The following is a 15,575-nucleotide window of genomic DNA, read 5'->3' on the forward strand; positions in this document are numbered from 1 at the left end:
TCTGAAAATCCCAGGACAAAACAAAAGCACCACAGTGTTTCCCCTAGAATTTTTTTCAAGGTGGGTGGACCCCCCGAAACTCCTAGTTTTGCGGAGCGGGCGTGGTGTCGTCACAGACATGGCACACAGATTTTTGCTTTTTTAGGTCTGCCACATTCTCTGATTTTCTTTGACATCTTTACTGGTAAAGTTACTCCCTCCTGATGGAGTTTGATATAGTTATGCTACATTCACGTACTGGATGACCAGACCATGGAAAGGGCCCTATGAAATCTGTTTAAATTTTTGCCAGATTCGGTCTTATTTTTTCCCTAATTCATATGGCACGTTTTGTCATAATAAAAAGTGTGTAATCAGGTGGTGAATGATTGAAATGTCAATAAGAAAATATAACAAATTTAACAATATCAATGAATTTGATGTATCATGCAAATATGCATATGGAAATATTAAAATGTATGTGTAATTATTTATGGGGACAATTCACAATAAATGCATTGTCCCTATCAAACCGGTTATTTCTTGACAGCCTCCATATGCTGCTGAATACACGGTAAGAAATTGGCCTGACAGAGGCTCCTCTCACGTGGGCAACACTCCTAGTATTAAAGTACATGTGTACCTGTTAAGCCAATACATCTAAAAATCATTCCTCTGATAATACTTCATTAATTGATTCAACAGTGTATATATACACTGGAATCATACTTATGTATCATCAATATAGTGAGTTGCCTTTTTATTTTTACTACATATGTATTAAATATATCTTGAGAGACAAGGATGTTATTCTTGTTTAGTTTAGTGTTTTTTTTGTTTTTTTTTTTTCATCAATTTATGTTGTTCAGGGTTCTTTGTTTGCTTTTTACTTTTAAGAAAATTAAGAGCACATTGACATTGACCTGAATTCATCATGTACACACTCTCATACCCACAGACTGCAAACATGTATTTGGCTGGGAGCTGGAGTGATGTTTGGAATTTGTCAGGCATGCTGATGGTGTTATTTTTGGACAAAGACAAATGCAGCTAAGACATACAAACAGCTGTTTCCTCATGTGCCAACCCCCTCTCTCTCTCTCCCCCTATCTATAGCCCCGCCCCTGAAAGCTCAAACCCCAAACAGTGCAGGCCCCACTTTTATTAAATTTCCATGTTTAATATCTTCCTGTCTTGCCTTCTTTCCATCTGCCATTTTGTTCACTCCTCTCTGTACTGTGTTTGCACTGCTGTGTCAGAGTTCAGTGAATGTTATTAGCTTTTAGGGAAAGTGTTCTGCTCCCCACCCTTGTTTCCAACTAGTCTGACATCAAACTACTTCATAAGGTGACATGGAAAAAAGGGGTTTGGTGAAGGCTTTGTAATATAAACACACACAGGTCAAAGCAGGTTAAACCTGCTGATTTTATTCCAGGAGTTACAGCTTTTAATTTTTATTTTTATTTTTATTTTAATACCAGTAACACTATCAATATTCATAATGTCAAATTGATGTGAATAAAGTCTCCTTTAGTTGTCTCCCTTTGACATCAGGGTCAGGGTCAGCTACAAAACAGCACCTCTTAAACTGGTACATGCTTCTGCAGGGCACATACTGTACACCCTGCTTACTAGACCACCTTGAATTAAAAAGTGTTGAAAATATTAGGTTGTTATAATAAGGTGTCTGCTTCACCATTGGCTTACTGTTTTGGTTTTAGAGACCTTCATTCTCACAATTATTAGGTTTAAAGTACAATAAATAAAAGCAAAAATAATTAGTCGTTCATTATTGGATTTGCAAATTTCTCTCTCTGCATGATACTCCTGTGAGTTTTTGTTGTAATCTTGACATGCCTGATACACGGACATACTACAGTGTCAGTTCCACCACCCCCCACCCCCCCCTCCACGGCACGCATACCAAAAGCTGAGGGAAGCAGCTGTGTAGTGTGTATCAGAGCAGATAGACAATGGAGAAAAAGCTAACATTTCCTGTTGAAACGGCCACTTTCTCTGTGTCTTTGGCCAACAATAACACCATTGGCACACCTAATACAAAAGGGACCGAGAAGCAGGCCAAAGGGGCAAATTGCTGGGCAGGTTATTGAGTTTATCTGGAGATCTGTGTAAGACTGCGGCCTTGAGTAAACACCAGAGACTTTTCTGAAGCGTCACCCGGTTCAAAACATAATTAACACAGGACTCACAAGGGGTATTTAATAGCAGACAATACACAAGCTTACGAGCTTGGCAGCATTATGTGTGTGGAATCACAGGAATGTTATTTTGGAAGGAACCAATTTAGCTTCTAGGCCAACTGGTCTGGCCCTGTGTTAAGAGACAGCTTGGCCAATATTATTCTGGGACAGAGCTGTGACGTAGCACGGGATGCTGCTGGTGTGGTGGGTGTAGGAATGCATTCACTCCTGGGATGCAGATGATGCAGGCAAGGTTTAGACCTTGGCAGAGGGATCGGTATAATTCAACCCAAACAAGCTGACTTTAGCCGCCCTGGGAATTTGCTGTCATCACTTACCTTAAGGTTAACAAAAATAAAATACTGTAGCAAATCAATCATGGCATTTGTGATGCTAAACAGAGACACTATTTCATTATAAATTAATGGTAGCTGAGGATTACAGTCTCCGCATAGAACTTGACCTGCAGGTCCTTCACAATGAAGCTCTTTATTGGTCAAATGTAGACAGGTAGCTCTTATTGATGTCTGTGAAGGGAGTTATAGCTGAATCAGAGCCTACAGTCTAAGTAAAATAAATTGAATGTGTTAATAAATGATAAAGAGCATTTAATGAACTAGGTTATTACTGAGTATTGGACCAAGGTGAAATATGCTTTTGATTAATTGCATACTGAGGCAAATGAACATAATATCCTGAGTGAATTCTTGTATTGTGCGTGTTAGCCTTTAGATCTGATCATGTGTGATTGATGGATGTTTTTGATGGTGTTTTTAGACATGGATAGCTCCAGAAATCATTAGTGCATCTTAATGCCAATGATGATGAGCTTTGGAAACTCTTTCACTCTGGACAGTTATACTGTCATCATTTTTAATCAATCTGGCCTCTGCATGCCCTTTTTTACTCTCTCTCTCTCTCTTTCTTACACACACACACACAAACTGTCCAATTAGCCAAACGCCATCTTTACTGTCTGAATGACCACATGCATCTTTCTCTCTTCACAGCTAATGATAATGATGGTTGTGTGGTTTTCTGTGCGTCTGTGTGTACTTGAGCTCATGCCCCTGCAACTGCAAAGTTATTTTTGTGTGCCTGCATGATATGATATGTCTTAACACATAGCTTAAGCAGACACTCAACCATTTCCAGACCTACAGCCAAATGACAGTTGGATCATTAAGCTCTAGCAGTGAGTGTTGCTCTAATTTAGCATGAAGCCGGTAGATCGTCCCCTCTTGCTGTGTGTGACCTTCACATTCTTGGAATGCATCTTGATAAGATGGGTGTTTTTAATACTTGTCAGTGGCTGTCATGAGCTGGGTTCTGCCAAAGCCTTGGAGCATACAGGCAATGACAACAAGAGACTCTCAAAGGTAATGAAATGAAAATACATGAGAGAAGCTGCAGTGATGGTGGGTGAGCTTTGTCACTTGAACTGACCCATCTTGATCAGTTTATTTTAAGTGATGAGAGAATGTGTTTAAAAAGTGTTCTGATGACCAGTGACACCTGGAGAAATCCAGGTTAATTAACATTTAACTGATTTTTATGTAGCATTCAGCTAATTGTAAGTTAAGTAATGTAGGAGCTTACACGAAATATACGTGATTGCTGTTCATAACCATTTATGTGCTCCAAAGCCAGGGAACTATAACAGCAAAGGTGTCTCTGGTTGTTAGCCAGGATATTGGAGCCATTTGGAGGCCACGGTCAGAGGACTACCTGAATGTGTTAAAAGTTCTGAAATGTAGCTCCAGCATTGCTGTTAACTGTAGTTGAGAATGGGAGGTTAACATACTATAGTTCTTGAATTCATCTTTAAACAATACCTGTCTTGGTATGAAGTAGTTGGATTTTGGATTGGCAGTAGGGAAGAGGGAACTCTGGCTCAGACAGTCCCAATGGGATGAGATAAAATGTGGATAACTCTAACCAAGCCAGTGAAGGATAAAGAAAAATATAGTATTTTGCAAATATGTGATAAACATCGAAAGATGAGTCTGACCATGATAACCCTAATTTGACCATCCAAACAGAGATGAATAAAAAAAAGCGCCCCCAGAAAGCTAAGCATACACTGCTGAAAACTGAGGTTAGGTTATTTTGAATCCATTTAATGAAGTATAATAAATGTGAGATTCCCCTAAGTTCAGCAATGTAGTCACTGTAAAGAATTGCCCCTTGGAGATTGTAGTATGTATATAATAGTTAGCATAATAAGATGTATATGTGTGTGTGGAAGCCCTTCATGACCGAGCTAGACTTTTGGCATTCAACAGAATTTTTCTAATTTCATTGCTTGTAGTTCTCCAATTAAAATAGTCATGTCACAGTGACAACTACCAGGAGTCATTTCATCCAAACATACTATTTTTGCTGCTTGCTGTCATAAACATTACATGCCATATGTGAGTCCAATTGAATGAGCCATACTTCAATTTGCTGGATCTATTGATATATTGGTCAGGTTTTTGTTGTTGTTGTTTTTTTGTTTTTTGATAAGCAATACTGTATGGCGAATCTTAAAAGTATTATCGATGGCAACACAATTATGTCATATTAAGTGACAAACAAAAACAGTTAAACTGCTAAAATGCAGTGCATTGACATAAGAATGCCACAGATCAACTCTAAATCTAAATGTTTTATTAAGCATTTTTAATCTGTGTTTTTGTGTGTCTGTCTCTTTCCAGAGGGAGTGTGTGAAATCTGGCTGACTAGTGAGGACACAGGAGCTTACGGTAGAGACATAGGGACAGACCTGCCCACATTGCTGTGGAGACTGGTGGAGGAGATTCCTGAAGGGGCCATGCTGAGGCTGGGTATGACCAACCCGCCATATATCCTGGAACACCTAGAGGTATGCACAGATTGCTGTCATCATTTTACCTGGTTGTACCATCAAAGATAATACATCACTGAGAAATAAAACTAAAATATGTAGGCTTTTCCTTTTCACCATTTTGTTTTTGTCACTGTTGTCTTTTGTGCTATCCCATTCTGTGAAAAAACAAAATTGCTTTGCCTAGATTTAATAAACTAAATGCCTTTCTGTTTTGCTTACCAAGCAGTTTATCTGCAGTGCTCATACACATTCATTAGTCCAGTCCATTCACTTCTCTCCCTAATGACTCAATTAAGGACCATTGTGTCCTCTTTAGCAACCTCATTTTATCAGTCATTATTGTCTTCCCTAATGGAACAATGGACATTGTTATCCCTTCTCTCTCTCTCTCGCTTTCTACTCCTCTCTCTCTCCCTATGTTTGTGCATGTCTGCCTCTGTCTGACAGACATGATTTTGTCTGTCATTTAAATGAGATGTTTTTAAATTGATTGTTTCTGGAAGTGTTAGGATAAATACATATTATAACATGTTATCACCATATTCCACCATCAATGGACGATAGCCATATCCGGCCTCTGCTTTCAGACATATCCACTTGGAGAGAGGAGAGGAAGGGAAAACTGAATGGCAGAAGGGTGTGTTGGAGATTTTTACTGAAAAGTTCTCTTCATTTGTCCAAATTATTTGGATTCATAAAGTAGGAGGCCTAAGAAAAATTGACACGTTTCTGTTTTGTGTGGTCAGTCTGGTCTGTAACAACAATTCCATTATTGTTGTTAAATCAATAAAATCAAGACAGCAGGAGGCAACTAGGGTTTTCTTCATGCGGTTATAGTATGTTTGTCACTATTAATGTTGTGAAACGGTTGTATTTATTATGGTAACGTATTTATTTATTGTGTTTGTGTGTGTCTGAGAAAAAGAATATAATGTTTTTGATACACCTATTGGCAAACCATGGTGTAACCTGTGAAATTACCTGAGTCATGCAGGAAGTCAAAGGTTTTAGTTGCCTGGTTGTAGGTCTGGCCTGAGTCCAGTCTGCAGGTCTGTCAAGCGCAACTCACCAGGGTCACAAAACTCAGATCAAACTGTCAAACTATGCAGTTGTGATCAAAGATGAATTTGTGTACCATTTAGCTGTAGCTTGAGAAAGTTTGTGAGCAGGTCAGCATTTTTTTTCCTGCTTGAAAATGGACCAAGCACTGCCCCAAATTGCTTGTATCACTGAGCGTTACGTCACACATTTCGTTGCTCTGAAAGGCCAAGCAAGTTTATTCGTATAGCACATTTCAACAACAAGGTAATTCAAAGTGCTTTACATAAAACATAAAAGCAACAGGGAAATATAAAAAAGTTTAAAAGCAACATGGGGAAATAGAAAAAAATACACATTAAAATATAATAAAAGTTACAGTGCAGTGTACAATCAGGGTTAAAAGAGTTAAATGGAAAATAAAAACAGGCTGAGGGGGTAGCGCAAATAATTGAGTTACAGTTATTTTTTAGATGGGTTGTAAGTCTATACAATTTTGTCCAGAGGCATCTTGGTCTGTGCCCATCGATAATGCTTGGAAATCGAAAATTAACTGAGAGCTTCCAGACTAATATGCTTCTCTGGATTAGTGCTACAAGGTATACCAGGGACAGGAAAGACTTAAATGTTAAATAGATAAACAAATCAGGCATTATTGTTCATACCGAAATGCTTAAAACTAAAAAGGAATTAATGTAGGATGCTAATGCTAGCGAAGCCAGCACCTATGAGAGGCACAAACTGAGTATTAATCCAACTGTGAGGCAATTTTAAACCTAACTTAAATTTTATTGTTATATTATGTAATTCTGTATAATGTTATGGTTTAGCAGTATAGTGTATGGAACTACACCCGAGAGTAGAGTGTTTGGTAATGGTGACAACCAGACATGAACCTCTCATGAATAAGTTCAGTGTGTTTTGAACGGATCATGTGCATCTTCTGCTGTATGAATAGGGACATAACTTGCCTGGTATAGAGTATGATGACCTGGATACCATATTGTGCCAGACAGATTTTACTTTAACAAGGGAGTATTAATATACTCCTTTGTATGTTTTATCATTTATTTAATTATGTATTGATTTGTCACCGGGCCGGACAGGTGGGCAGACACGGGGATAGGGGGGCACAAACAGACAGCACAGAGAAAGGACAAGACCTGTAAGAGAAGGGGGATGGAAGGTGGGGACAACAGGGAAAAGCAGTGGGAAACACCAATTGCAGAAAGCAACGAAACCTGTAATAGAACAGAGAGGGGGGCTTGGGGAGGAGAAAAACAACAACAAACAAAAACAAACAATAAAAATAATAATAGTAAAAGACAACAAGCCGAATAGCAGAAATAAACAGCTGACATAGTAAGACAACTAAGAGAAAAATGAAAACAAGAAACAGTCACACACACTAAATAAGCAACACAGCACAGCCACGAGAGCTGGAATAATAATTAATTTAAATAAGTAACTGAAAGAAAAGCATCAGGAATAATTCTACCAGGGACAACCTAAATTTGTTTGTGTCTATGTGTGAGACTGTGTGTGTCTGTGTGCGTGTGGGTGAATGTGTCTGTATATGTGTGTGTACATGTGTGTGCGCATAAGCCTGTTAAAGAATGTAGTTGTTAGTGAGAGTGGGACGCCACGACTGTGCCACACCGACCCCAGCAACAGGCAGGCAAGAACCAAGAAACAAGACATGGGATGTAATATGGTGACTGTAACCTAGAAAGCTAAAATTAAACAAAACTTTAAAAAAAAAAAAAAAAAAAAAGCCAGTGAAGTTAACAACACATATACTTTTGGATCAAACAATCAAGGAAGATTGGGGATCATATATGAATGAAATGAGGGCAGAAATAAAAAAAAAAAAAATGGGGATGAAGGCCTGGGGATAGAGATGGGGGTAAAAAGGAGTGGGAAAGTGCTGTGGGAAGCAGCAATGGAGGTTGTAATTAACCAGGGGTTAATGGAGGTGGCTAATTGTCCCCCACATGTATAGGTAGGCTTTCTGCTTGGCTACATTACAATTAAAAAACCACCCTCCTAATGATAGGGAATAACAATTAACTTATAATTAGAAATATACTAGGACGACATATTAGCTTGATCTGTGTGTGTGTGTGTGTGTGTGTGTAAGAATTATTTCATATGCTACCGGCCCTTTCATTGTTAACGTCCATGCATTGAATTGAATTATATCTTTTTTTGCTTTAATTCCTCAGTCAATTAACCTACATAAGGAAAGATAAGAGTGCTCTTCTTTAACTTATCATTGTCTTTTGTTAGGGGAGAGGGTGAATGGGGGACATTTACCCTTTATCCTCTACCCTCTTTTCAGCTCTCTCCTGCCAGCACACACACACTTCTTATATTGTCAGTGATTGAGAGCCCAGCACATAAAAGAAAAACCTGCCAGAACTCTGAAAGTTCCCTTCTCACTCTTCCTTGAGTTTAAAGGGATGCTATATTAGGACACTCATCATTTTGTTTTTCTCCAGGGCCGAAGTTGATGCTAACTTTGAGGCTAACCCCCTTCACTCTTTATTCAACAATTGGCAAGCAACACTAGGAAGCTAAGCTTTAGTCTTGAGAAGATGCAGTCTTTATGCACAGGCCAATGTAACACTGCTAAACAAGGCTTAATGCTGACCCATTTATTTATGCTGCTATTGACAGGGACACCTGTTCACGCACTTGCTCCTTCTCTTCCTCCTGTACCGCACACACACTGACCGCTGTGGCAAAACTAACAAAGCAAACCACTTGGGATCAGCCATCACAAACGCGACAACATTAGGACAACACAGTACTGAGCAATCGTTTGTGTGAAACAGCAAAGCTAATGTCTTACCTGTCGAGCAGAAACGGCGTAACCTCTGCATCAGTTTTCACTTTTATTCAGCATTGAAAGCATCATCGATGTTAACACAGGTCATATAACTTGTTTTACAACCTGTACTCGGCAGACCTTTTCCTCCCATGATGAGTCCGGCATGTTCGAATGTACCGGTGTTAATTTACAACGTTCTCTTTCCCACTGCTTCGTGCACAAATGTTACCTCCACCTGTTGCTGATTGGCTGGGGCAACGTTGTGGCTGCTTGCTCCGAGCAGCTTTGTTTGTGTTCCATTTACAGACACAAGGCTATGACGGAATACCAGATTTCTTTTTCAGATCATACAAGAAATGGAGAGCTAGCAACCCATGAGGAAATTTATTTGCTGAAAGTGTATTGTATTAGAATCGCAAATTATCCCTTGAAGTCCTCTTGTTTCTTCCACTATTAGCTTTTTCTCCCTCTGGCCACATTTCTCCTTCTTGTTTTTTTCTTTTCTTGTAATTCTTCATATTCTCCTTGTCCTTATTTCAATTTTTTCATCTTCCCACAACTATTATACTCTTGTTTTTCTTGTCCTAATTACTCTTCCTTCACCTCTTCTTCTGTCAGTTTTCTCCAATTCCTCTCATGATGGCAGTAATCACAGCAAAAAGAACGGTGTGATGATGAAATCTCCAAAGTAGATCTATCCTTCATCTTAAGAAAAGGCCAAGTTCTAACCCTCTATCTCTTCTTTTGAAGAACACAGCATCATGCCGAATGGCTGTGATTAAAGCTGAAAAGGCCGAGTAACCTCTCCACTTCCACCTAAAAGATCACCCTCTTTAACACATACTCGCTCAGATCAGCACTTTTGTAATGTCTCCCTTTGACACAAAAGAACATACATTTTCTGCCTATGTGCATTCAGTTTTTTTTCTGACAAATGTAGACAGCCTCATAGCACCATTTGCTGATTGGAGCAGTTAAAGGCCCATTCACCTCTCATGGGCCACTTGTCTCTGACATTTTAGTTGATTGCATCGTGCTGTCAGTGGACATTTTTACTTGAGTAGTTGCAAGTGAAAATGTCTCCAAGCAATGCTACTTCTTTGTTTTTCACTTTACCGACATTTTTTTTTTCTCTTTAGACTTCATATTTTTAAACTCACAATTTTTTTATCTGTCTAACCATCTGTTAATCTGTCTGTGTCCGTCTATCCGTCTGTCAAGAAGTGGCTAAGCAGCTGTCGAAGGTGCACTAGGTCATTTGATCATATAACGTGTATGTGTGTGTGTGTGTATGCAGATGTGCTTGTAGGAGCCTGAGGCCCCATCCACACTACTGCATTTACAAATTAAAACGGAGACCTTTTGCTACGATTGCACCTCCCGTCCAGACTACAACGATGAAAATGAAGACCTAAAATAGAGAAATTTGGAAACGCTGCCGACCCCGTTTTGCGTTTCAAAACTCCGGAGGGCGTTTTAGTGAAGACTGATTGGGTCTTGCAAAGCAGAAACACGATGCTGCTGACCGGGTTTTTGACATCATATTTTTTCTGTACCGTGCAAATAACACTCATCTCCCTACACTTGTACTGTACATGCCGTTTACTTTGCAACAACTCCCAGTCTGTTTTCTGACGCCACACACCCGTGTTACATTCAGTAACAGTCCCAGCTCGTTATTGATCGATGCAACAAAAAAAAAACTTGTCTGATGCTTAGTCTATATTTATTTATTCTTTCGCCAAATCTTCTGTAACTACGGAATAGACCATAATGCCCAGTGCACCTGAACGGGTCCTAGCTGTGCGTTTTCAGGCGTTTTAATGTAGACTGAGATTAACTCCATAACACAGCGGAAACGCTGGTGTGGACGGAGATTGTATTCGTTTTAATTCTCAGTTTGTAAACTAAAACAGAGTAGTGTGGATGGGGCCTGAGTGTGTGAATCAAACCTGTTAGCAGACTCAGTAAATGAGGTATGAAAGTAGCCTCTTCGTACGTAGCAATCAGCCAGGCTGAGATGAATGGGATTGCAGTTGCCCATTAAACATCCTCCACAGAGGTTATCTCAGTTTGACTAGATATACATCAGGTATGCCATTCACTCTGTGAAACAGTAGTGTGACACTGTTGTGTTGCAAGCAAATAGATTCTTAATATTTTGCTCAGATTTATTTACTCAAAACACGTTCTAAAATAGGGTCTTCAAAATACAGAGAAACAAAAATCTGTGTGTTTCCTTGGTTCTCACTAGTTGGTTTTCATCCAAGACAATTTAAACTTAAAGTGTAATTTTGCCAAACCTTAAAATGTGAATTAGTGTTTTGGATCTCCTGTGACAGTTCTTTTGCCTCAATGTTTTAAAATGCATTCATTAAAAATGATGATCACAAGAAAAAAAACAAAACCGGTAAAGTTCATTGTTCTCTCATGTTAGGTGTTGTTGTTGACCATGTGAAATGTTGAAACATGCATAAAAGTGAATCTTTTCTAATTGTGGGACACAGGACTGCACAACATTTGTAATTATTTTCACATTTTCTATTGCTGTTGGTTTTCAACTTTTGATTTCATATTTTCATTTAGCCATTTATTTTCCGGAGACAGTGAGAGATTTGTGACTGTTCGATGGAGCCACACTGGGCCCTAGGGAACGTTGACAAACTACCAAATATCCTCTGCATCGGCTGATATTTTTCATTGCCAGGACACAAGCATTCTCACACACACACACACACACACACAAGGGAACGTAGTAGCATGCATCTCTCACCTTCACACTCAGATGTGCACACGAGCACAGCTGTACACAGCGCACACTTAGACACACCCTCTCAGACCATTTTCATTTTAATGAAGCTTTTGGGAGCCTCTTCACATTAGAGACCTAATGTAGCATTGTGTGAGGGACCCGGCATCAAATTAATGCTCACAGTAAAGCTATTCTGGTGTACCTCTAAATCTAAATCCTGACTTGCTGCAGGGAACATGTTTTCTGAATTAATGCCGTGAATTATGAGTTCTGAAAGACATTTAAAACTGATCTTATTTGTGCTTTTTGTATTTCACAGCTGCAGCAAACACATATATTCTTATAGTGGTTGTGTTCCAGCTCACAACAGTCAGTAGATACAGTGTGACATTGAAATGCTACATGTGCACTTGATTTCACTTTTACTGTGCCACACATAAGATATTATATGCATTGTGTGAGGTGCTGCAGGCTCTGTATAGCCTGAAGTGTTCGAAATGTTTAATACCATTGGGAGCTCAGTTTCTCTATCTGCTGCTGAATACTGTTCCCACTGACTGTGTGTTTGTGTGTGGTTTCCCAGTGCACACACGGGGGACCTGACTTATTATCCTGGGACCGACTTGTAGAATCATTTTCTCTACAGACTCCCCTGGGTGAACCCTGTTAATACTCTGTTATATGTGGGTTTGTCTGTATGTCTTTGTGTGAATGCAGTTAGGTGCTACTTATTCTTTCTTATTCTTCTTCACTTGAACTAGACTGTTACCCTCTCTGTCTGGGAAATCCATCTGTGAGATCGATCTCTCTCTCTCTCTCTCTCTCTCTCTCTCTCTCTCTCTCTCTCTCTCTCTCTCTCTCTCTCTCTCTCTCTCTCTCTCTCTCTCTCTCTCTCTCTCTCTCTCTCTCTATACACAGGAGCAATTTGGTGTTCTTTACATAATATTACATACTTCCATGTATTAAATATATAATTAAAGAAAGTACAAAGCAAGTAATACATAAAATGGTAGTTAAAATGGAAGTGATTAAAATATTAGTAATATAAAAAGATATAAAATACAAAGTAAAAAGTATATAGTTTCATTTTTGCTGGTGTATTGTCTGTAGCTTTACTTCCTGTTTTAGTTTGTAGTCTGCTCCTAGTGTGTGTTGTCTTGTTTTACTTTCTGTGCTTGTCTCTGATTGCTTTAGTGGGTTCACCTGTGTCTAATTAGTGTCTCCCTCACCTTCAGGGCTGGACTGGTAATCTGTCATACCGGGCAAATGCCCGGTGGGCAGACACACCTTTGGGGCCGGTGTAACGTGAATTATTATTTATATAACTGTTTTTAAAAAAACGGGCCAATGATCAGCCCATAAAGCATGGACAGCGGCCCATTGGGTAATTTTCTATACTGACATTGGGCTGGCCCAATCACATCTCTTACTAGCCCCCACCCCCTCTGCTCTCTGTTTCTTGCATTGCGGGCCAAAAGGAAAAAAAAAACATTCTTCAGACGGAGGTCGCCAAATGCGTGAACATATCCGATATGTTTTCTACTGGGGCTGCAGTAGCTTCGACATCAGCTGCAGTACCCTGCGTAGAGCAGGCACAGGCACCTGAAGGAGTAAAGGAGAGCTGTGGTGGCCACTGCCAGGCAGAGGAGGAAGTTAGCAAAACAGAGGGACAAAGTGACAGGGCCGAGTGAGAGAGAGAGCAGGAGGAGAGTGGAGGTGAAGCGGTAAGCATGGAAGCATAGTAGCTCAACCTGTGGGGAGGGAGCAGGGAGGAGGGTCATTTACACTGGGGATGCTGGGGACATGTAGCCACCACTTTCTGAAAGCATTTGTTAAAAACGTTCTTAAAAATAGCTTGTACCAAGAAATGTTAACAAATAAAAATGCTATGAGAAAGGTTTATTTGCACAAGAAGCCTGCAATGTAAATATAGAAGAAACCTCTGTGGTGTTAAAAAAAAAAAAAAGTAACTTACTGATACTGATTACTGCGTTATATTCTGTTATATTTTTATATTCTGAATTGTACCCTGCCACCTGTATTTTGTGCTTCCCTTTATAAAAATAAAGACACTTCCATCAAAAATTGGTGCAGAAAATGTCTCCAGAATGTAGGAAATTAAGTGTTTGATGCTAAAAATCTTCTGGCGGAGGACTGCCAGACCCTCCCGATTGAATATTTCATCTTTAAATAATTTTCTAAAAAGTACGTCTATTAAAATATATACTTGTCTTGTAGTCATGGACACCAATCTTGTGCAATGTCACATCTCCGTGTTTCATCACAGCCATAATCTGACCCCCTAAAGCCTTGATTATACTCGGGAGCAGACGCGGATTCTGACCCTTGCAAACTTGCGGACGCGGAAAGTATAATCGAGGCTTAAATAGAACAATGGTGTATTGGTGAGGGGCTGACTGATTTTGGTGGGCTGCCTTGGCCAAAAATACCATGATTTTTTTTTGGTCCCAGTCCAGCCCTGCTCACCTGTGTATTTAAGTGGTTGTCTTTCTTTCACTCCTTGCCAGTTCATTGTTTTCCATGTCAGAGTTCTCCAGTGCTTCTTCAGCGTTTCTTCTGTGTTTCCCCAGTGTTACCCCAGTGTTACTCGTGCCTCTTGTGTTATTGCGGATTTACTTTCAGTTGGATTTTTCATCGGTAGTGTTTTTGGACTGCTTATACCACCTCACCTGTAAGATTCACAGTGTGCAGCAATAAACCTCACTTACTCACCAGTACTTGCTCTGTGTCTGCATTTTGGGTCCAGTCCTCTCTTCTCAGCATTCAGCTGGGTGGCTGACTTGATAGCGGGACTGGTGAAGAGGAAGGACATGAAACAGAGCAGAGAGCAACCTCATACAGAATCTTCCAAAGTAATTTAGAGCACCAAGCTCACACTGAGCACACATTTTTGTGCCGCCACCTTGCATCTGCTGTTTCTCTTTTTTCCCCCACATATGTTCTTTTCAGTCGTATTTGATTTGAGGGGGTAGATATTAGATCCTTTGAGCTAAGCCAGTTAAGATGGATCCTTTCTGGTTCATATGTTTATCTGAGCTGATCAACCAAAGATGAAAGGAGTTGTGTGTTTGTTTGTGGGAATGAGAGAGATGGGCCTGGCGGGGGGAAAGAAAGTGGCACAGGGAGCGAGAAACAACAATTATACTGGCTTTAAACACTGTCAAGACTGATAAAACACAAAACAAACAGCCCATTGCACCAATTCTTGATTGATTTGTTTAAGCTTGTTGAATTCTGGTTTGAGTTGGATAGTTCATCCACCCAGGAGTGAAGGCATTAAAGCAGCACTTTCATTTTTGCCACCGGTCACTGCTGAGCGATATCTTCCTCATCACAGCATCATTTTCACTTCAGACTCACTAAACCGTCTGCCAGCAGCAGTGAAACACTGAAAAGGCCTCAACTCCACAGGGACTGGTAACGAGAGATTCATATCAGTGTACTGTATAATCATTGGAGGATGGTAAGCACTCTGTCAGACAGATGCACACGCATGATACATGGCTTGTGTGAATGAAAAGTCCTCCCCTTATAGATTAATGAGCAGTACCCTGCTACTGAAACTAGCATACCATCTGTTGAGACCCTCTTCACCCTTGCAGCACAGTCATGTATGCATGCTCCCACACACAATCTGTGGGATCTGTTCTGGTCGGTGGGGCATTGTCATCGTCAGTGAACCTAATGACACCGGAGCAGAATATTACGATTCATAATACTATACACTGCACCAGGATATATACTGAAAGGCATGGCAGGGCAAAGCAGTCTTATTTATATAGCACATTTCATCACAGGTAACAAGTGCAGATGTATATACACATACAGTCAGACACACATATACAGTAACAAATCAAAATCCTGAGAAAATGTTCACAAGTTTCACAACTATGTCATGAG

At 39.9% G+C, this 15,575-nt stretch overlaps 1 protein-coding gene across 2 annotated transcripts in view; it reads left to right on the forward strand.

Moving 5' to 3' along the window:
• Positions 1 to 15,575, forward strand: part of cdkal1 (CDK5 regulatory subunit associated protein 1-like 1) — a 287,599-nt gene that overhangs the window by 144,638 nt on the left and 127,386 nt on the right. For both annotated transcript variants that reach the window (XM_038711895.1, XM_038711896.1), the window contains one exon: positions 4,880 to 5,046. In XM_038711895.1, coding sequence (XP_038567823.1) covers positions 4,880 to 5,046 — 167 coding nt within the window. The remainder of the gene's footprint in view (positions 1 to 4,879; positions 5,047 to 15,575) is intronic.

This window comes from Micropterus salmoides, unplaced genomic scaffold (assembly GCF_014851395.1).
Source record: "Micropterus salmoides isolate LMB-PRFRI ecotype aquatic unplaced genomic scaffold, ASM1485139v1 Ms_hic_scaffold_11, whole genome shotgun sequence".
In the NCBI taxonomy this organism is placed as follows: Eukaryota; Metazoa; Chordata; class Actinopteri; order Centrarchiformes; family Centrarchidae; genus Micropterus; species Micropterus salmoides.